Raw genomic sequence first — 23,624 nt, 5'->3', positions numbered from 1 at the left:
AACTGAATAAATGCCATCAGGTTCTAGAATGCTCATATTTGAGCTGTATACAAAGTTTACATAACTCAAAGTACATTATGTGGTTGACTCTTAACTGTCCTCTGAAATGGCCGAGCAAGCCACCTAGTTGCACCAAATCGCTACGGAAAAAGCACACCAAGAATAAAACTGGACAGACCACCCGGCATCGATCTAGGCACCAGACACGACAAAGGCTCACCCAACCTAGGCGACCCTGCAAAGTCTTCCTCACTAACATCTGGGGACTTGTGCCAAAATTACTCGATCACCATCCCTGAGCATGTCCTGTCCCACCAGAGGTGGTAGCACAGCGCAATACAGACGAGAGGGCATGGCCATGGGAGTCCTCAACATTAACTCCAGGCCCCATGATGTCTCATGGCATCAGGTCAAACATGGGCAAGAAAACCTCCTGCTCTTTACCACCATCAAGGGAAAGACCTTGTTCTCACCAATCTACCTGTCGCAAATGCATCTGTCTGACAGTATTGGTAGCAGTGGCCACCGCACAGTCCTTGTGGAGATGAATTCCTGTCTTCATGACCCAAAGAACATCCCGTCTGTCGTGCTTAAGACCTGCTAGCTGCGCCTCCAGCCAAGCTGTTCCAATGTCATCTACCAGACTGACACCTACCAGACAATGTGGAAAATTGCCCAGGTATGTCCTGTCCACAAAAAGCAGGACAAATCCAATCAGGCCAATTACCATCCCATGAGCCAATTCTCAATCATCACCAAAGTGACAGAAGGTATCGTTGCTATTAAGTGGCACTTACTCACCAACAACCTCGTCATCATTGCTCAGTTTGGGCTCTGCCAGGACCACTCTGCTCCAGACCTCATTACAGCCTTCGTCCAAACATGGACGAAAGAGCTGAATTCCAGAAATGAAGGGAGAGCGACTGTCCTTGACATCAAGGAGCCCTAGTAAAACTGAAGGCAATGGGAATTAGGGGGAAAACTGTCCACTGGCTGGAGTCATACCGAACACAAAGGAAGATGGTTGTAGTTTTTGGAGGTCAATCACCTCACCCCCAGGACATTGCTGCAGGAGTTCCTCAGGGCAGTGTCCTAGCCCCAAACATCTTCAGCCGATTCATCAATGACCTCCCCTCCATTTTAAGATCTGAAGCAGGGATGTTCCCTGATGATTGCAGTGTTCAGTTCCATTCGGAACCCCTCAGATAATGAGGCAGTCTGTGCCCGCATGTAGCAAAACTTGGACGACATTCATGCCAGCCAATGACCATCTCCAAACAAGGGAGAATCTAACCACCACCTCTTGACATTCAACGGCATTATAATCAACTCCCCCACCATCAACATCCTGGGGTCACCATGGACATAAGTACTGTGGCTATTTAAGAAAGGAGGGAGAGAGAAAACAGACCAGTTAGCCTGACATCAGTAGTGGGGAAAATACTAGAATCTATCATTAAGGACGTGGTAACAAGGCACTTAGAAAATAATAATAGGGCTGGGCAGAGTCAACACAGATGTTTGAAAGGGAAATCATCATTGACAAATCTGTTAAGAGTTTTTTGAGGTTGTAACTAGCAGAATAGATAAGTGGGATGTGTGGAAATGTATTTTTATTTAAGATGTACCACACTGTATTGTTGTGCCCTTTTTAATATAAAACAAAATGGATTCCTGGTCCTTCCAGGAATTTCAGCAACAAGTAGTCGGTTTGCATAAATAGCTAAACCTGGCTTGAAATGGCTGATAGCCACCAGATAGCTGGGAGGCAAGTCCTGCTGAGACAAGTACCACCCCCGTCCATGGTGCACTCCGATTGTCCATACGACACCAGTTCCACTCCACCCCACCCTTTTCGAAGTACTCAAACCACCAGCCATTATCTCTTGTACAGACCTCATCCATTTGATGCAAAAAGATAACTGACCAGGAAACTGGACAATCCTGACAATGCAATGCAGGTAATAGCTCATTATCACTCTGAGTGATGGCCGGCTGGCCAACTAATAACCCTGACAAAAGGAAATATCTGGAAACCATGTCAGGACAAGGATGTAGTAATTAACTCTTTATCTAGACCAAGTTTTCTAGACCAATATGTCGAGGAACCAACTAGGGGGGAGGCCATCTTAGACTGGGTGTTGTGTAATGAGAGAGGATTAATTAACAATCTCATTGTGCGAGGCCCCTTGGGGAAAAGTGACCATAATATGGTGGAATTCTGCATTAGGATGGAGAATGAAACAGTTAATTCAGAGACCATGGTCCAGAACTTAAATAAGGGTAACTTTGAAGGTATGAGGCGTGAATTGGCTAAGATAGATTGGCGAATGATACTTAAGGGGTTGACTGTGGATGGGCAATGGCAGACATTTAGAGACCACATGGATGAATTACAACAATTGTACATTCCTGTCTGGCATAAAAATAAAAAAGGGAAGGTGGCTCAACCGTGGCTATCTAGGGAAATCAGGGATAGTATTAAAGCCAAGGAAGTGGCATACAAATTGGCCAGAAATAGCAGCGAACCTGGGGACTGGGAGAAATTTAGAACTCAGCAGAGGAGGACAAAGGGTTTGATTAGGGCAGGGAAAATGGAGTACGAGAAGAAGCTTGCAGGGAACATTAAGGCGGATTGCAAAAGTTTCTATAGGTATGTAAAGAGAAAAAGGTTAGTAAAGACAAACGTAGGTCCCCTGCAGTCAGAATCAGGGGAAGTCATAACGGGGAACAAAGAAATGGCAGACCAATTGAACAAGTACTTTGGTTCAGTATTCACTAAGGAGGACACAAATAACCTTCCGGATACAAAAGGGGTCAGAGGGTCTAGTAAGGAGGAGGAACTGAGGGAAATCTTTATTAGTCGGGAAATTGTGTTGGGGAAATTGATGGGATTGAAGACCGATAAATCCCCAGGGCCTGATGGACTGCATCCCAGAGTACTTAAGGAGGTGGCCTTGGAAATAGCGGATGCATTGACAGTCATTTTCCAACATTCCATTGACTCTGGATCAGTTCCTATCAAGTGGAGGGTAGCCAATGTAACCCCACTTTTCAAAAAAGGAGGGAGAGAAAGCAGGGAATTATAGACCGGTCAGCCTGACCTCGGTGGTGGGTAAAATGATGGAATCAATTATTAAGGATGTCATAGCAGCGCATTTGGAAAATGGTGACATGATAGGTCCAAGTCAGCATGGATTTGTGAAAGGGAGATCATGCTTGACAAATCTTCTGGAATTTTTTGAGGATGTTTCCAGTAAAGTGGACAAAGGAGAACCAATTGATGTGGTATATTTGGATTTTCAGAAGGCTTTCGACAAGGTCCCGCACAGGAGATTAATGTACAAAGTTAAAGCACATGGGATTGGGGGTAGTGTGCTGACGTGGATTGAGAATTGGTTGTCAGACAGGAAGCAAAGAGTAGGAGTAAATGGGTACTTTTCAGAATGGCAGGCAGTGACTAGTGTGGTACCGCAAGGTTCTGTGCTGGGGCCCCAGCTGTTTACATTGTACATTAATGATTTAGACGAGGGGATTAAATGTAGTATCTCCAAATTTGCGGATGACACTAAGTTGGGTGGCAGTGAGAGGATAGGTTAGGCGAGTGGGCAAATGCGTGGCAGATGAAGTATAATGTGGATAAATGTGAGGTTATCCACTTTGGTGGTAAAAACAGAGAGACAGACTATTATCTGAATGGTGACAGATTAGGAAGGGGGAAGGTGCAGCGAGACCTGGGTGTCATGGTACATCAGTCATTGAAGGTTGGCATGCAGGTACAGCAGGCGGTTAAGAAAGCAAATGGCATGTTGGCCTTCATAGCGAGGGGATTTGAGTACAGGGGCAGGGAGGTGTTGCTACAGTTGTATTGGGCCTTGGTGAGGCCACACCTGGAGTATTGCGTACAGTTTTGGTCTCCTAACTTGAGGAAGGACGTTCTTGCTATTGAGGGAGTGCAATAAATGCTGGCCTTGCCAGCAACACCTACACCCAAAAATGAATTAAATAAAAAGGCGTTGGAGAAGATGTGAAGGAGATTTACTAGTATGGTACAAGGGATGAAAGACTTCAGTTATGTGGAAAGACTAGAGAAGTTGAGATTCTTCTCCTTAGAGAAGCAAACGTTAACAGGAGATTTAACAGGTGTTCAAAATCATGAAGGGCAATTAAGGACAAACTGTTTCCACTGGCAGAAGGGCTGCTAACAAGATTTAAGGTGATTGGCAAAAGAACCAGAGGCGACATCAGGAGAAAACTTTACGCAGCAAGTTATGATCTGGAATGCACTGCCTGAAAGGGTGGTGGAAGCAAATTCAATAGTAACTTTCAACAGGGAATTGGAATAAATACGAAATAAAAGAGGGACAAAATTGCAGGGGGATGACAAGTGAAAATAATTAATTAGCTCTTTCATAACAGCTGGCACAGGCACAATGGGCCAATGGCCACCTGCTATGCTGGAAGATTCTCTGAAGTGTATATGTATAAAGTCCATTACCACAGAAAAGACCAATGAAGGTGAAAAGTTGATTGAAAAACCTACCCAACATTGTGAATTCTTACAGAAAATATTCATTTCATCACAGACGAGAAAAATCTATTTTATTCAGGTCCGCCCTGTATTGCAAAACCTCAAAAATAAAAACCCAATTCATATTATAAACTTTACCCACAGCACCTCAGATTACATATCCTTACCTTGAACGTTGAACATTACGAGGGGACACTGGCTCATGTCCATGCTTGTCAGCGGTTGAAGGTTGCTGAGATACTTGCTGCTGCGCTGGTCCTTGTTTCACAATTGAAGTACTAGACTGGAGAGAGAAATGCAAATACAAAGCTTCATCTCTGCAACTTAGACTTAAAACCATTTTAAATTGCTCAGCAATGAATGCCTTTAACAGACATCAACAATTCACAAGCTCCACAAAATGTGATCCTTCAAGCAAACATTTAAATCAGATGAAGATCCATAACCCACATTTTGGAAGTTGTAGCATCTTGTAAAAGCAAGCACTGTGCACGGTACATAACTTTTGCAACCATCGTAGGTGCTCATACAATTCAACTTTATTTGTTCAAAGCCAAAGATTTTATGAACCGTCCCTCTGCCCAGGCATTGGTGTCACTGCGCACCAAATTTCCCAGGGGGTATTAATACAATTCAGTCAGCTGGACTAGTTATGTTTCTTCACCTCCCAGCACATTTTTCCCAGTAATATTTCTTCCTCGTTCATTTCAAAAGCTTGACTTGTGTACAATTTATTTTGATTTTTTTTAAGAGCAAAAGAAAAAGAATAAAACAGGGAGAAGTCAGAGTGCATGCTTTGTTCAATTAGCATTCCCTCAAATGACAAAAAGACAAATTCGAACTTTGAAGCAAACTGATAATTCCCCACTTAGCGGTTAAAAAAATCAATTCTAATGGGTTACATTTGCGAAACAGAGATTGCAATTTCTAATATCTATATGAAAGAAAGACTTTTTTTTTTAAATTAGGGAGGGAATTCTATGGCCACCAACTCAGAAGAAGAGAAATGGTTGAGGGTGTAGTGGCCACTAGACCCCCAACTTTAGGATAGTGAGTGAATGGAGGGATAAGTACGAGTTGAGTGACATCAAAGCATCCGTTTCCACAAAAGAGGACAACGCAGGCTTTGCAATATGAGGGAGGAGTGTGAAATATTAGATAAGATAAACATAGTGAGATGAAGTATTAAGGGGCTTAACAGCTTTGAAAGTGGATAAATCCCCAGGCCCGGATGAAATGTATCCCAGGCTGTAGAGAAGCAAAAGAGGAAATACCTGTAGCAGAGCTCTGACCATCATTTTGCAATCCTCTCTGGCTACAGATGTGGTACCAGATAACTGGAGGACTGCTAATGTTGTACCTTTGTTTAAAACGGGAGAAAGGGATAGACCGAGTAATTACAGGCCAGACAGGCTAACCTCGGTGGTGGGAAAATTACTAGAAAAAATCCTGAGGAACAGGATAAATCTGCATTTGGAAAGACAGATTAATCAAGGACAGTCAGCATGGATTTTGTCAAGGGAAGATCATGTCTGACGAACTTGATTGAATTTTTTAAGGAGGTAACCAGAAGAGTCGATGAGGGCAGTGCATATGATGTAGTGTGTATGGATTTTAGCAAAGCTTTTGATAAGGTCCCACATGGCAGACTGGTCATGAAAGTAATAGCCCATGGGATCCAGGGCAAAGTGGCAAGTTGGATCCAAAATTGGCTCAGAGGCAGGAAGCAAAGCGTAATGATTGATTGGTGTTTTTGTGACTGGAAGGCTGCATCCAGTGGGGTTCCGCAGGGCTCAGTGCTGGGACCATTGCTTTTTGTGATATATATCAATGACATGGACTTCAATGTTGGATACGATTAAGTAGTTTGCGGATGACACTAAAATAGGCTGTGTAGTTGATAATGAAGAAGAAAGTTGTAGACTGCAGGAACATATCAATGTACTACTCAGGTGGGCAGAACAGTGGCAAATGTGATTCAATCTGGTTAAGTGTGAGGTAATGCATTTGGAGGTCTAACAAGGCAAGGGACTACACATTAAATGGTGAAAAGTGTAAAGGAACAAAGGGACCTTGGAGTGCAGGTCCACAGATCCCTGAAGGTAGCAGGCTAGTAGATAAGGTGGTTATGAAGCCAGATGAAATACTTGCCTTTACTAGTTGAGGCATGGAATACAAGAGCAAAGAGGTTACTGTATAAAACATTGGTTAAGCTGCAGCTGGAGTACCATATGTAGTTCGAGTCACCACATTACAGGAAATATGTGATTGCACTGGAAAGGGTGCAGACGAGATTTACGAGAATGTTGCCTGGGCTTGAGAATTTTGGCTATGAGGAAAGATTGGAGATACTGGGTCTGTTTTCTTTGGAACAGAGACGACGAAGAGGAGACCTGATTGAGGTGTATAAAATTATGAGGGGCCTGGATAGAGTTGTTAGGAAGGACCTGTTTCCCTTGGCAGAGGGGTCAACAACCAGGGGGCATAGATTTAAAGTAATTGGGAGGCTGGGGGGGGGAGAAAGAGGTTTAGAGGAGATATATGAGGGGAAATTTCTTCATCAGAGGCTGGTGGGGGTCTGGAACTCACTGCCTCACCACATTTAAGATACTTAGATGTGCACTTAAAGTGCTGTAACCTACAGGGCTACGGACCAAGAGCTGGAAAGTGGGATTAGGCTGGATAGCTCTTGGTAGGTCGGCACGGACACAATGGGCCGAAATGGCCTCCTTCTGTGCTGTAAATTTCTATGATTCTATGAAAGCACGGGAAAACGAGAAGGATACAAGGATTGAATGGGTGGTTCAAAGGGGAAGAGGTAAATGGAGTGGAGTAAATGACAGGAATGGGAATGGGGAGTGGCAAGTTGACTGGGAGTGAAGAGGAAAGCACAAATGATTGGGAGAGGGGAGCTGCTGAAACATTTTGCCCACAACCAAGCCCTCAAATGTAACCTTTAGTCATTGATGTCTCCTTTCCTAGTCACAGCACCTTCCAACGAAAAGGAACAAAGAAATGATAAAGATAAAAGCATAAGAGGACAGAGACAGCAGCAAAAAATGATAAGCAGATGAGAGATTGACAGAAGCATAAATCAGAAAAACAGCAATAGAAAAACATCCGAGGCAGGTGAGAGCAACCATATTCTCTGACTTCCCATTTGCAATGCCACAGGAGTTCAGTTTGTAAATTTTAAAACCTAAGAGTAAGATGGGCTGTCACCTAAATTGATCAACCAAGATATGCCAAAGCAGGCGACTACTAAGAATGTTACTGGAGAAGAAAATTTTTAAGTAAACTTCCTTTAAATTACTAATCTATACGAGAGGACCTGAAATGCAGCAAACAGAAAACTAACAGATCTGCTGGTCATGCTATGGAAGGAAGTTTTAGAAGGCAGCACCTTTGTGCACAGAGTAAAGGAAAAGATCATCTGGCTGCACAAATGACAGATTTCTTAAAGGGACAAGTGTTTCAAGGTGTCTCTCCCACTACCCCTGCAGCATGACAGTAATATTTGTATGTATAGGTTGAGCAAATAAGAATGATATACTCTTCAATAGCAATGGATCCTCATGATTTTCCAGATGTTCTCATATTCTGATATTGGGTGGTAAAGTCAACCTTAATTAACACACTCCCATAGAGCCCGATCATATTTTTGAGTACAACATTTCAATCAATAAATTGTTTATATAATTCCAGGGATTTTATAGAATATATACAAGCTCCATAAACCACCACCACCGACTGAATTAGAATGCATAGCATCTTCTACATTCCTGAAATATGAATGAAATGGTTTTGCCATGAATATGGGCATTTTCAGGGTAAAATCATTTTGTTAATACTTTCATTGCAACTCAAGTTAACTGCAATGCAAATGATGATACAACCATGAAACTACCAAAATGAAAATGTAAAAGTATACATTCAACATTATACTGTCCCTCCTAAAATTGCATTTTGTAAACCAATAATAAAATCAGGCATTAACTGATTTTGATTGTACCTTTGGCTGAGACGACACAGGAGGTGTACTCATCAGTGGTTTAAGAGGAACTGTGTTAGTCTGCGGCGTACTTATCCTAGGAGACACATACGACCTTGGGGATGATGCATCTGATGCCAATGACATGGGAGACTGATTAGACTGCTGGGCTGTATTTAAAAAAAAATATATCAGTTTGAAATAATCTGACCCATCTGCCCAAAAGTTGCTTTTCACTAAAGAACTCCATTGAAATTTTTTTGTTGGAAATTAAACATTACTAAAATACATTCAAGCAAAGCTGTCCAAGGTACCAAGTTTCTGTGAGAATATTTCCTCCAAGAGAGCATCTCTATGAAATCTACCAGCCAATCAAACATTTAAAAAGAAAACAAAGTTCTCAATATATTCCACTGCGACACAGAACATACTTAAAATGTAATAAGTTATTTATATAACTTGATACACAAATCAGCATGATGCAATTATAATACATTACCCCAATAGCAGATTATGCTCTTGTTCTGCAACATTTGAAATTAATGTAGAAAATTTTATGCCAACACTTTTTTCTGCCCTATAAAATTCAAAGCTCCACTATGATTAAACCAAATTTATAACAAAACTAAACTGAACACAAATTGTAACTTAGATTTTGAGTACTTGCCCTTGCATTTTTTTTTAAAAAACATGTACACATGGAAAGTAAGCTGATGCCACAAATTCAGTGGGCCGATGTTATTCAATTATATTGAAGGACAGCAGTTTGAGCATCAACTGCAGGTCATCCACCACCTCAAATATGAACATTCCATAGCTTCTGTTGCTTTAAATAGGATTACAGAAAACAAATGGGAAAGGAGCTTCGTGGCAATTCATCCTCTGCGGAATGTCGCTACCTGGTATCTTCAGTACCAGTGATTAGAATAAATGTGATACAAATTGCATCATCAAAAAAAAGATCATTTTCTCAATCAGAAAATTGAGAAGCCACAAGAGTGGCTGCTACAAGAATCTGAGGACACAGGAAGAGAACATACTGCACTGAGAGCCTGTTGTACCAGAGGCAACTCTGACTTTATTATACTTTCACTGGTCATATCAACTTGAGCGCTGGATACCACGGAGGGAAAAATACCCTTGCCATATTCCTGACATCCCTCACCTTGAGTACAAACTAGAAAAAACAATCTAAAATGCAAGCGACTTACTGTGACAATTAACCTACTTATTTAGGATAGCTATTCAAAGTATACCTGCAGAACAAGTACCTGATTACAATCTCCACTTCAGCTATACATTACTGGTTTACCAAGAATGCAGTTTAGGAAAGGACAAAGCTGTCAATAGTGCAGTCACAAGTTAAAGGTAAGCTGTAGCAGAGAACAGAATACAGCTGAAGAGCTCAAAAGTTTAACTTATTCAAGTTTAAGACCAAACAATTTCTTTCATAAAAAGCAGGCAAGTTGAGCAGGAGTAACATATTTATACTCTAATACTGTGCCTAAGCCTGATTAATTGCACCACCAAGCAATATGCGAGTGAAGGGAAAGTAACCGACTCAATGGCCAGAATTTTCCCCAGGTGGGCAGGTCCGGTGGCCATGGTGGACCGCAACCTTGTTTCTGGCTCCATCCCGCTGCACAAAACAACTTTACGTCAATAGGGCCTATTAAGCACGCTCTGCGTGTTATCTGACCCAGTTAAATGGTGCAGGTCTGCTGACGTCATCCATGACACGTTTTCAGCCAGGATACTTAAAGGGACCATGGCCAATACATTTGAAGGTTAATCTAAAATAGTGCACAACAGCATTGGAGTGTTGCCAACAATTGGGATGTTACTACACAGAGGCAGTAGTTCTCCGATGATTCACACCATATGCTTGTGGAGGGAGTCAAAGCATACAGGGAGGTCCTCCTCGCTTCCAATGGGCGAAAGAGGCCTGCCCAGGAGACCGAAACAGTCTGGTTGGAGATTGCAGGAGGTCGTCAACAGCAGGATTGTGGTCAAGGAGGATCTGGGTGCAGCGCTGCAAATGTTTCAGTTATCTCATTAGATCAGGAAACAAGAGTGCAAAGCTACACTCAACTTCATCCTGCTGTGACTCTCATAACATCCCCATCACATTGACTTCCCAACCCGACTCCTGCACATCCTTACTCACAGCAACAAATCTTGCATGCCCACCCATCCGCCTCTCTATCTACATTATCACATCCCCATCTGACTAACCACCCCTCACTCATATCCCGGTGCAAACATACCAATTAATGACACACCAGGAAGCCACATAGCTTTGGCACCCCACTCCATCATAGTCTCCCTCAAGATCTAACCCACCCATTCCTTACACTGATGCCATCACTCTCACTCAACCTTCTCTTCTTTCCCTCCTTGCAGGATCAAAATAAGAGGGAAAGGGAGAACACCAGCGGTGGCCCATCATTTGCAAACCGTACAATAGCAGAGGAGGCCACTTAAAAAAAATATATGGAGTCGCCGAGCAGCTGGTGGGAGACGGAGAGAGGAGGACATCTCAGCAACCTGGTGACAGAATTACATATCAGAGTTGCCTGGCATACATCAGTCACTCATACGGGGATGGATGTCAGTAGCCATTGAATGATCATGTGCACAATGGTATGGGTACCCATTCCTCACATGACATATTAAACGCATCTCTTTACTCTCTCACAGGTCCATCAAGAGCCCCCCCACCCCACTGTCCAGGAGGAAGAGGAAGAGGAAGACGACTTCTGAGTGGAGCCTCGAGGGTACACCGTTACCAGACATAAGCGCACCCAGCACATGGGGAAATGCGCACACCTTGATGGTCCCACGCGACAGAGTAGTATTGTCACCTGGTGTCTCAACCCACAAGTGAGCAAGAGCAGATGGTGGAGACAGGGACAGCAGTGGAGAGTCTTCGCTGGAAGGCACAGGATACTTCCAACTCTGCTCAGCTGCATGCAGACACTGAGCCTCAGGGGCCACCCAAGAAGAGGGCGATCATGGAGGTGCAAGAAGAACTGCAGGGAGCTCAGACAGGTTTTGCGAGCGGATGTCTGCAAATGTTCAGAGAACGGAGGAGTTCATCTCCAACATGAGTACCACCGTGTTGCAGGTGATGGCGACTGTTGGTTCTTAGAGACAAGATATCCTACTACATGGAGCAGCTAATGCGCCACTCAGAGGAACACATGGTCTCTATAGAGAATAGATGGCTATCTGCAGAGGATAGATGGCAGTGGCTCATAGACCTCCACTCTAGGAGAGATGTCAGTGTAGATGTGGGTCCTCATGCCCCACTGATGTGCAGTAAGGTGCCCTCCAGCTCTTTGGCAACAGAGAAGTGAGCAGCCTGCCTCTACCTCTGCTGAAGCCACAGGAGTAGCAACTCGTAGAAGCGCACAGAAGAGAAAGATGACACACAAGTAGATTCAAAAGGGCAGCCAGCCACTTGGGTGTTTTATCCAATGTTTATGTAAAGTTTCCGTTACTGTGCTGTCAAACATAAGAATCTTTATTTTCAACACTTGGATAGATTTATGTGCACCTTTGGAAGTGACTCAGTAAGTTGCAGTGAATGGCAAGACATAAACAGTACTTCCAGCAATGGTGGTGAGTGTGAAAGGAATGGCTTGGTCATTGTGGGGATGCTTTATGGTGTTGGTGTGGGGTGGTGCCAACCTGGAGCATCATGTGGCAGCCATATGGGTGTAGAAGCGAGGCCTTGGACAACGTGGACCAATTTCCATACCTCGGGAGCCTACTGTCAGCAAGAGGAGACATTGACAACAAGGTCCAACACTGCCTTCAGAGCGCCAGCGCAGTCTGCGGTCAGCTGAGGAAGAGACCTCAAATCCAGCACCAAGCTCGGTCTGCAGGGCAGTAGTGATACCCGCCCTGCTATATGGCTCAGAGACGTGGACTATATACAACAGACATCTCAAAAGCACTGGAGAAGTACCACCACCGCTGCCTCCGCAAGATCCTATAAATCCATTGGCAGGACAGACGCACCAATGTCAGTGTTCTCGCTCAGGCCAACATCTCCAGCATCGAAGCAATGGCCACGTTCGATCAGCTCCGCTGGGCGGGCCACATCATCCGCATGCCCGACACGAGACTCCCAAAGCAAGCGCTCTACACGGAGCTTTGACACGGCAAGCGAACCCCAGGTGGGCAGAGGAAACGTTTCAAGGACATCCTCAAAGCCTCCTTGACAAAGTGCCACATCTGCACCGACTCTTGGGAATCCCTGGCCCAACACCGCCCAAAGCGGAGGAAGAGCAACTGGGAGGGCGCTGAGCACCTTGAGTCCCATTGCCGAGAACAAGCAGAAAGCAAGCATAGACAGCGGAAGGAGCGTTCGACAACCTAGGCTCCCCGACCATCCTTTCCTTTAACCACTGTCTGCCCCACCTGTGACAGAGGCTGTAATTCCCACATTGGATTCCTCAGTCACCTGAGAACTCAGAGTGGAAGCAAGTCATCCTTAACTCCGAGGGACTGCAGATGATGATGATTATGACAGCGTAAAGTTAAGTAAATCTGGCCGTGGTGAGGCCATCCGTGCTTCCCGGGTAGCAATGTATGCGGGTGCTGGTGCCCTCTGTCCTGTGCAGCATCAGGTGATTACAGAGAAGGTTGGTGTTGTTGCTGGTGTGGGGGCTCATCGTGGTAAGATTCTGAGGACCAAGGTGACACAGTATAAACGGCACCCATGTTGATGGAATACATGGCAGGTGAAATAAAATGACAGAAGCAACCAGTCAGTGGTGAGAGAGGTTCTTCCAATGAGGTGACACTTTGCTGGAAAGACTTGCCGCCTGCAGAAAACTCAGTATGTGCTGGCAATGCAGTGAGCAACAGGTTCTGCCGGAGGAAAATGATTAGTTGTCAGGTGGATGCTTTTATACTGCATTTGATGCCGTCAACTAATCAACTGGATCAATGACCACTCAACCGCCACCTCAGGTTGGTAGACGAGGTCCCCGAGCAGCACGAGTCGCATGGGCATCCAGTGAAATTGGAATGGCAAGGTTAAAAAGACTCTTAAGGTCCTGACAAGAAGTTGTTAATCCTTTAAATTGGGTCACCCACCTCTGCCGGTCGCGTCGCAACTGTGCTGACAGACGCAACCGAGGGAAAGGTACATGGGGGTGGGATGACAGTAGGTTCCTGACTTGCTACAATAAATGTCAACTTTTCCACCCGACACACCTCTGATCGCGCCCATATGGACCTCGTAAAATTATGGCCAATGTGTTATTGGTGTAAGACCTTGGGACAGGCTGCCTATCCTCAGTCAGACAACAGTATTGTACATGGGAGATGAAAGAGAAATAATTAAGATATTTGAAATGTGAGAAGGAGGAAGTTGAAGTTTTTTTTAAAAAGTTGCAGACCAGTTTAAGTTTGTGACCGAAGTGGAAATTTAAGTTGCATGTGGTTATTAATATGCAACATGCAGAATGATGAACTACAACCTTTATTATACATCAAACTCCATATGACATAGCATGCCATGAAATTTAAAACAGAGATTGTTGCCACATTCAAATACCCAAGAGCCACCAACTTTTTCTAAATTATCTGTATTGGAACAACATGTTGATCTTCTGATCCCAATTGATGTGCAGTTTCATAATCCCAATGCTTTTCATAACTGGTACACTTCCCCAATATCGAAACGTGAATTGCATGGTATTGTAAAAGTCGTGTTCCGCTTATCTTCACTGTTCTTGCCAGTGATCAACTCACCCGCCAATCTACCTATTCCCAGAAACACAAGCATCGACAAACACAGCAGTTTAACTTTTTATGCATTAGGTGGCACAAGATAAAGTAGGAGAACAGAATTATAGATATTTGATCCTGATGCTTGCACATAATGAAGTGAATGATTTATTCAGGGTGATTTCAAGTTGAAGCCCAAGGCTCTGCCACAATTCAACGTATGCTCAACATTAGTTCAGTAAATGGCGAACACAGCAATAGACTGCAAGGTGATAAGACATGAGCACGAGAAGCACTACATCCAGCATTATTGTTCATATTCTGTGATAATGTTTTGTATTGATACAAAATGGGCTTGAGACACAGTAGCTCTGTGTTGCTGATAAACAAATTAGTAAAACTTCCCAGGGCATTTCACAGGAGTGTCATCAGGTAACAAATTGGAATCTCTGAATTTAAAGTGATGACATTTATTGTGCAGCTCTCATCTCATTGGAAGAGGGCAACAGAGTTACCAGATTTTGGAATGGAATCATTTCAATTTTAAGCATCAACATTAATAGTATTGAACTATATTATGAGAAAAAGGTATTATCTTCAATCAGTTGCCAACTGTGAAAAGTAGCAGCCTTGAAGATTACCACTATTAGCTTTTCCAGCCAACTATCCCTGGTATAAGACTACCAAGCCAAAGAATGGACTGTTACTGCAGTGAGTTGATATCAATGTGCAAAATCAAACCAAAGCTTTCAGATTCAGCTTGGTCCTTTGCAATCCGATTTGTGAGCCACCAGTTTCAATCTGCCCCTACTTCCCTTTCAGATGGGGAAAGTGAATAACTGCAAAGGGGCAAGATCAGCTTCAAAGGAATCACTCAAGGTAGAACTCCATTGCAATTTTTTTTTAATCTGATGTGCTGTGAATGAAATCTTAGGGGAATACTGAAGTGCAGAACTCAGCTTCGCTGCATCAACCGATTTTCAGTGCAAGATTTGGGGAGCAAAAAAGTGAAGGAGAGAAGTTGGGGAGTGTAAATCCCCTTCATCTAGCTGACGTGAGAGTGTTCATTACTGACATAAGGAAATTATCCCTTCCCAATGCGGAGATCGCTCAACTTGATGGGCACAGAAATGTAAATGTGCAAAACAATGCTTTCCAAAATATACAGTATATAATACCAACCTGAACCGAAGGGGGTCAGTGCAATTTTTAAGGACTAAGAGCAGAAATAGAATATATATATTTTTTAATCTTACCCTGAGAAGACAACTGTGCAGCTTGGGAAAGGAGAGTAGTGATGCTTAAAGCTGATGGTCCAGTCGTGAGGAGCTTATGAAGCATAGACTGTAAGGAAGCTTGCGTGACAGCAGCTGTAAGGACTGCAAGACAAAAAAGTACTTCCTTTAACTTCTGCTATGCAATGGTAACATATTTAAACATTTTACAATTAGGTCAAATTAAATTAGAAGATTTCTTCAACTAAATGATCATTTATTGGACTACTACCTAGTAATTCTAGCAGGCGATCAATGCTGTCCCAAATCAGAGTCTGAAATCCAATTCACGCATTTCTTTTTCTATCAAAAGCTGAGCCACAACGAGAAGTTGTTGGAAAAAATGCATCACCTACCAAAAGAAAATATTCAACCCTCACTTCCAAAAAGTATGTTACAAAATGAAAGGACTGAATGGGGAAAATCACCGAGATCATTGTCATTGCAAGAAATTTATGTCCAAGGCAGTCAGCCCTCACTATGCTGTATCCAAATAATAGAATAATCTTTTCAAGCTGGCAAGTGTACTTCCAATATTCAAAAATCATTCATGACACAAAACTAGTATTTACAGGGCAGACATCTAAAATCTATAGTGGGAATAATGCTCAAGAGCAATCTACAGCATGCTACACATGAATATGCAATGTATTATGGAGCAGTACCTGTAATTTTAGAAACAACAGATTATACCAGAAACTTAAAAGGATTCTTTGAGGGTCTAATAAATTAGTGAACGACTAATCTTGTAAATTCAGTTTACTCAGATTTTAAAAAAGCATTTACCAAAGTTCCTCATGAAACCAAAAAGGAAGTGCCAGGCTCATAAAATAGCTAACCATAATCTAGATCGAATAAGAACAGAGAAAAATGGAAAATGCTCTGCCAGGGAAGAGGTATCTAGTGCAGCATACAAGGAATGCTCTGGAACCTCTGCTAAACTGCAAACTTTGTGAAAGGTACGAAATAGCATACTAGTGCTATAATTCAATTTACTGACAAAACAAAGTTCTGTGAGTCGGTTAAAAATAGAAAGAAGATTGACCATCACAAGCGACTCATACCAGTTATGTAAATATACTAAGGTAGATTGATTTTATTAATGGATAAATCCAAGTCAATACATACAAGAACAGCCAACAGTAAACATGTATAGAACATGAAAGATTCCTATTTTAAACCACGCCAGCAAGACTAGACAAAGCACAACTCCCATCAGGAATCAACAAGCAGCGACATAAAACAATACTACTTGAATCTGTGACAGTGAGATTGTCTCAATTCCATCAGGATATTCATCCTTTTAAATGGGCAATGAGGCTTTCAGATTATGAGTTTTTTTTTTACTCCAATGGCAAAGATTAAAAAGGAAAAAGGTTTTGGAGTTCCAGTGGTCAAAATGGCAAATTGAGTATTGAGCCTATCTGGAGGACTATATCTGGAAGTCTAATTCCAGGGCACGGCATACAGGTTTGCTCATCTTACCTCAAGAATAATAAAGATGCATTGAAAGCATTCAGAAAAACTATCGGACAATTTGAGGATGCTGGCAATTAAGTCAAGAAAAGTTCCAGCAATTAAAAGTACTTTCTCTGAAGATACCGAGGAAAAGCACAATATGAAATAATACCCTGAAAATCACACCCTGTACACGAATATCCTCTTGTTTTGCAATGCGAATCAAACCAACCACAACAGACTTCAAAAATTCTTTGCTGCTTTCTCCTGCTCCAACAACCAAGTACACTTTGATGAAGCTTCACTAGCATAAAAAGGAAATGGAATATACGTTTCAAACCTTATTCTCTTCAAATCAGAACGAGCACTGAATCTCCATTCAAATCAATCCTGTTGTTTCGACTTATAAAATTCGGACTAGGCACCCGGCATTTTAAATGCCTCTAAAGCATTGCAAGCAAATTTAAGTCTTTACTCATAACTTCGAAAAAGCCACTATTAAAGCTACTAAATGCATCTTTACTGAAAACTGACAACCACTGCATTCCTGCTTCTGCAACAGCCACTGCTTCTGGAACTTGCCACGGCAGACTCTCACAAATCAAGCACTACTACTATTGCTGTCTGTTGACAAAAACAGAAAATGCTGGAAATACTGAGCAAATCAGTTCGCATTTGTGAAGAGAACATGCAAGTTAATGCAAACAGTACTGTCACAACTGACTGCTGAAACCCAAGCTCCTTCAAGTTTGCCTCTTCAAGAGTCATGAATTGGAAGCTCTCAGAAGTCCTTCGGTTCTGCCTGTATCAGATCCTGATGGTACAGTTGACGTTTAAAGACAGAAGATCAAAGAACCAGGTCTTTCTCACTTTTTTTGTTGCAGTAGATCTATCAATACCAATGAAATTACACAAATGGGTCTCTTCCAGGAGATTGGGTGGGGTGGAATGTATATTTTGAGATACACAAGGTATCGCAATTGTGTGGGACCAGCTCGATGGACCACTTGGTCTTCACCTGTCCGTCATTGTTCCTTCGCAGGATCGTATGTTTAAAAAAAAAAGAGATGCATTTTTGGAGTAAGGATATGGTGAGAAATTAAACTCTATCAAATAAGGGAAAGACTTGTAGACAAATTTCACATGTTCCTATCTCTGGTCAACCTCATTAGTCTTGGGCAAAACAAAGTCTCAAGTGGAAGGTCTATTTCATTCAGTTGGCACCTGCCTCTGAGCAAATCGGACGTTCTTTCCTCAGGTTTCAGAATTTACTCATCCAACAGATGCAATGAATTTACTGCACATTCAATGCAAAATCGCAATGTTTATGAGGTGCATGTCCAGGGGCAAACCATGGGAAAGTTGGCACGTTGGGATTGATATTTTACTGAACAAGTCCTGGAGAAGCTGCTTAAGGAGGGATGGGATCCAATCAATACCTTGTATTTGGATGTCAGTAGGGGTTCTCCTGTATCTGCAGTCAAATTTTCTGGGGATCAGCATCAGAAGGGCCACCTGATATCTACTCGCAATCCACTTGAGTTGACTTGGAATTATAATTCAGGCAATACACCATGAAGAGATGAGTCTTGCTAACATTTCCTACTCGCATGCAATTGATTTGCTGACCTCAAAGAGAAGTGCTGTTATGCTAAGCCTCGATGCATTGAGCAGGATGGAGTTTTACTATTTTGATTGTTAGGGTCAACTTCCAGTAATTAAGTTGATTGCAGTGACTTTCCAGAGTTGAGACAAAGGATCACGGCACTACATCTATTTCCACCCTCCTTCCAGAACTCACAAGTGGCGAAGTACAACTCAAACCAGATCAGTCAAAAGAAGAGACACCAGGTGAAGTGGCAGCTTTTGACAAACTTGATGGCAGCACCAAGATCAACTATGTCTGATCCATTCACCTTGGACGAACTAAATGTAGCTCTATCGACAACCAAATCTGGAAACGCTGCTGGTCCAGATGGTGATCACCCAGAATTCTTAAAAGCCACTGGACCCAAAGTTAAGCGATGGTTGACGACCACCTTCTGAGGTAGTGGCAACTGGTAAAATTCCATCTATTTGGACGGAAACTAAAATAATTGCCCTCCTGAAGCAGGGGAAGAATGCTCATGAAGACTGCAGCTACTGTCCGATCTCCTTACTTTGCATTTGTCAAAGTGCTGGAGAAGTTAGAACACAGATGAGCCCCCATCATCGAGGCAACTATTCCGAAGGAGCAAGCGGGCTTCCGGAGTGGCCGTAACTGCTGCGACGAAGTGAGAGCTTTAACAACACACACCAAAGCAGGCTTCCAGCGTGATCTGAAGACTGCCATAGCACTCGTGAACCTGTCAGTTTCACAGCATGGAAGCATGGACTGCTTTTCAAGCTCTCCACCATTTTATCCTGCAGAACAACGATCCATCTTCTCAACTCTAAGCTTAACAACCAATACTTCTGGCACCCAGAAGAGCAGATGTAGGACATTGAACTACGGACTCCCACAGGGTTCTGACCTGCCCAAAACAGAGTCCTGCAAGTTCATATACGCTCATGACATTGCCTCGGTCATGCAAAACATGAATCTGTCCATCACCGAAATGACCCTGACCAGTGATTTACAGAGGATGGAGGCCGACTTCTGCAGCTGCCGACTTCAGCCAAACCCGCAAAAGACCGTAAGCTGACATTCCACCTTAACACCAATCAAGCAAACCAAGCTTTGAAAGTTTCCTTTTGCGTCGCAGAGGTAAACCATGCCAAAAAACCCTCCTATTTAGGAGTCACGTTTGATCGCACCCGGTAATATTGACAACATCTCTAGAACCTTGGGAAGAAATCTGAGAGTCAGGTCAACTTGATCCAGAAATTAGCCAGGTCTAAATGGGGAGCACACACTCAAACCCTCCATATTGCAGCACTCAGTGTACTCTCCGGCATGGCTATCAAGTCTCCATGTCCAGCTGAATTCTATGAGCAGAATTGTCAACGGTACACTTGTATCAACACCAACACCTTGATCGGCCTTGCTTGAAGATATCGTACCCTCATACCTACGCCGCGAATATGCAGTCTCCAAAGAATATAATTGTGACACCTGCAAAGACATGCCGATTCAGGTCGACTTCAACAACCTACCACCAACCTGCCTCAAACCTAGGCGGCCATTTTGGACAGTCACCGAAGGCCTTCAGCAATCTCCCCTCAGCTTTGATGACTGATGGCAAAATGCTTGGAAGAACTGTGACATACGGAATGGATTTCTTAGAGGACCCCACAGAACAACCCAAAGGATCAAACCTTCCTCGCAAACAGTGGCCAACCATCAACTACCTCAGAACTCGTCATGATAAATGCTGCCACCTTCTCCATAGATAGAAGATTAAAGCATTCCCATCATGTGACTGTGGAGCCCCAAATCAGACTCCGGAGCACATCAGAGTACTTCCCTGAGGAAATTTTCAGGCAGCCAACAAGATATCCACACCGTTACACATAGATAGACATTTGCTTTGCTACTATCATACGAAAGAAGAGTCAAAATTAAGTAAATCTCGTCAAAAAAATTCAGAAACTGCGAGAACTTGCAAGATCCAATATGAACAAAATAAATTTCAAAAAACTGATTTGCAACATCATAGATCCACAGATGATTTAAATTATGGATTTTCTGGTATGACTCATCAAAGTGGTAGAAAAGAGCTAACTGTGCATCCTAGAACAAGACTTGAAACACAGCAGAATAGGGACCACCTGATCCCATGGAAAGTGCTGCAAATTATTTTGTTCCCATGGAAAAATGGTTATTTATATACAGAATCTGGATTAAAGAAGAATACAGATTGAACCTCCCCTATCCAGAACTCCCTTACCCGGAACCACCCCTCGTCCAGAACCATTCCCAGCCACCAGGTGGCACATGCGCACAACTCCGACATGAACAAATTCAAGTCCTTCCTCGCTGCCAACTCCCGCAATCGCTGGCCTGAACCCGTGATCCACCGCCCCTTGCCAACGATCTCTCGACCGTATTCCAAGCCCCAAGCCAACCAGCCCTGATATCCCCTTGCTCAGTACCTGTAGCATTCAATTTAACGTGACCACCCCTCGTCCGGAAAAATCCCTTATCCAGAACAGGCCAAGCCCATTGGCCTCCGGATAAGGGAAATTCAACTTGTACGTATAATTTTCTATCATTACACCTAGCGAGCTGCCTAGTCACGTGCATTTCCAATTAGTTGCAGAGTAGCAAGCCGTACCCATGAATGTGGTAGAAAAAGGCCATTACATATTTTTAAAACATTTACATTTGCATTAAATGTAATCTGTACTGATTTAAGAATTTTCAGGGCTATCGATCACGTATACAAATACTTCTGTACGATGGATTGATTCACGGAGCACCTATTCACCAAAACGTGCCTAATAATACGCAAACAAGGTAATTTAAAGCGAGTGCCTGTATTAAAAAAAACATAACAGTGGCGACCTTACCTCGCAAGCAGACATATCCCACAAACCGACAAAACACTGGAGGGAATTCCAACAATATTTTAATCTATAAAGATGCAAACTGAGGAGGGATCTGGCCCAGGTAAATTGGAGTCAAAGACTGGCAGGCAGAAATGTAATGGAACAATGGACAGTTGGTTGACAATGATGAGCAGTTGGTTCGGGTACTTATCAGTGTCAGAACAATGGGAGGCATTCAAGGAGGAGTTCCTGAAGGTACAGTGCAATATGTTCCCTTAAAGAAAAAGGGTGGGGCTAACAAATCTAGAGCCTCCTGGATGTCAAGGGACATACAGGGTAAGATTTTTAAAAAGGCACGCTTATGACAGATACCGAGAACGCAATACTGCAGAAACTCTAGGAGTACAATAAGTGCAGGGGTGCAATTAAAAAATATATCAGGAAAGCAAAGAGAGAGCATGAAAGAATGTTGGCAAGTAAAATCAGGGAAAACCCAAAAATGTTTTAGAAATACATTAAGAGCAAGATGTTAACTAGAGAAAGAGTGGGGCCTATTAGAGACTATAAAGAAGGCAGAACACGTGGGTCCGATTCTTAATGAATACTTTGCATCTGTTTTCACCAAAGAGATGGGCGTTGCAGACTTTGCAATGAGGGAGGAGTGTGAAATAGTAGACGAGATAAACATAGCGAGAGGGGAAGTATTAAGGGACTTAGCAGCTTTGAAAGTGGATAAATCCCCAGGCCCGGATGAAATGTATCCCAGGCTGTTAAGAGAAGCAAAGGAGGAAATAACAGAGGCTCTGACCATCATTTTCCAGATGTGGTTACAGATGTGGTGCCAGAGAACTGGAGGACTGCTAATGCTGTACCTTTGTTTAAAAAGGGAGAAAGGGATAGACCGAGTAATTACAGGCCAGTCAGCCTAACCTTGGTGGTGGGAAAATTATTGGAAAAAATTCTGATGGATAGGATAAATCTTCATTCACAAAGACATGGATTAATCAAGGACAGTCAGCATGGATTTATCAAGGGAAGATAGTGTCTGACTAACTTGATTGAATTTTTTGAAGAGGTAACCAGAAGGGTCAATGAGGGCAGTGCGTACGATGTCGGCTGTACGATGTGCGTATGGACTTTAGCAAAGCTTTTGATAAGGTCCCACATGGCAGACTGGTCACGAAAGTAATAGCCCATGGGACCCAGGGCAAAGTGGCAAGTTGGATCTAAAATTGGCTCAGAGGCAGGAAGCAAAGGCTAACAGTTGATGGATATTTGAGACTGGAAGGATGTTTCCAGTGGGGTTCCGCAGGGCTCAGTACTGGGTCCCTTGCTTTTTGTGGCATACATCAATGATTGAGATTTGAATAGAGGGAATATGATTAAGAAGTTTGCAGATGACACTAAAATTGGCTGTGTGGTTGATAATGAAGAGGAAAGTCATGGACTGCAGGAGGATACCAATCTACTGGTCAGGTGGGCAGAGCAGTAGCAAATGGCATTTCATTCAGAGAAGTGTGAGGTGATGCACTTTGGGAGAGCCAAGAAGAAAAGGGTATACACTAAGTAATAAGCCACTTAATAGTGCAGATGAACAAAGGGACCATGGAGTGCTTGTCCACAGATCCCTAAAAGTAGGCCAGGTGGATAAGGTGATTAAGAAGGTATAAGGAATGCTTCATCGGATTACATCGGATTTACAGTACGGAAACAGGCCATTCGGCCCAACTGGTCCGTGCCGGTGTTTATGCTCCACATGAGCCTCCTCCCACTCCTCTTCCTCTCACCCCATCAGCATGTCCTTCTATTCCTTTCTCCCTCATGTATTTACCTAGCTTCCCTTTATGGAACATATTTTGCTCTGGTGCTTACAGTTCTCAGATTAAAAGTAAGAGTTTGGAAGTTTTTGTCTTCGTGAGGTTTTGAACCCCACACATATCAACTGTTTCATTGGCAGACCCCTTGATCAGCACCCCATCCACCACCTTCAACATTCACTCCCCCCACCACCGGCACACCGTGGCTGCAGTGTGCACCATCGACAAGATGCACTGCAGCAACTCACCAAGGCTTCTTCGGCAGCACCTCCCAAACCCGCGACCTCCACTGCCTAGAAGGACAAGGGCAGCAGGCGCATGGGAACACCACCACTTCC

General features: G+C 43.2%; 1 protein-coding gene across 4 annotated transcripts in view; it reads right to left on the bottom strand.

The window, feature by feature from the left end:
- waca (WW domain containing adaptor with coiled-coil a) overlaps positions 1 to 23,624 on the bottom strand; it is a 130,613-nt gene that overhangs the window by 24,667 nt on the left and 82,322 nt on the right. For all 4 annotated transcript variants that reach the window (XM_070881492.1, XM_070881495.1, XM_070881491.1 and 1 more), the window contains 3 exons: positions 15,524 to 15,646; positions 8,544 to 8,692; positions 4,699 to 4,814 (listed from right to left, as the gene is read on the bottom strand). In XM_070881492.1, coding sequence (XP_070737593.1) covers positions 4,699 to 4,814; positions 8,544 to 8,692; positions 15,524 to 15,646 — 388 coding nt within the window. The remainder of the gene's footprint in view (positions 1 to 4,698; positions 4,815 to 8,543; positions 8,693 to 15,523; positions 15,647 to 23,624) is intronic.

The sequence above is a fragment of the Pristiophorus japonicus genome, chromosome 5 (assembly GCF_044704955.1).
Source record: "Pristiophorus japonicus isolate sPriJap1 chromosome 5, sPriJap1.hap1, whole genome shotgun sequence".
NCBI lineage: Eukaryota > Metazoa > Chordata > Chondrichthyes > Pristiophoridae > Pristiophorus > Pristiophorus japonicus.
The sequence above is the reverse complement of the archived record's forward strand: the minus strand, read 5'-3'. Positions and strand labels throughout refer to the sequence as shown.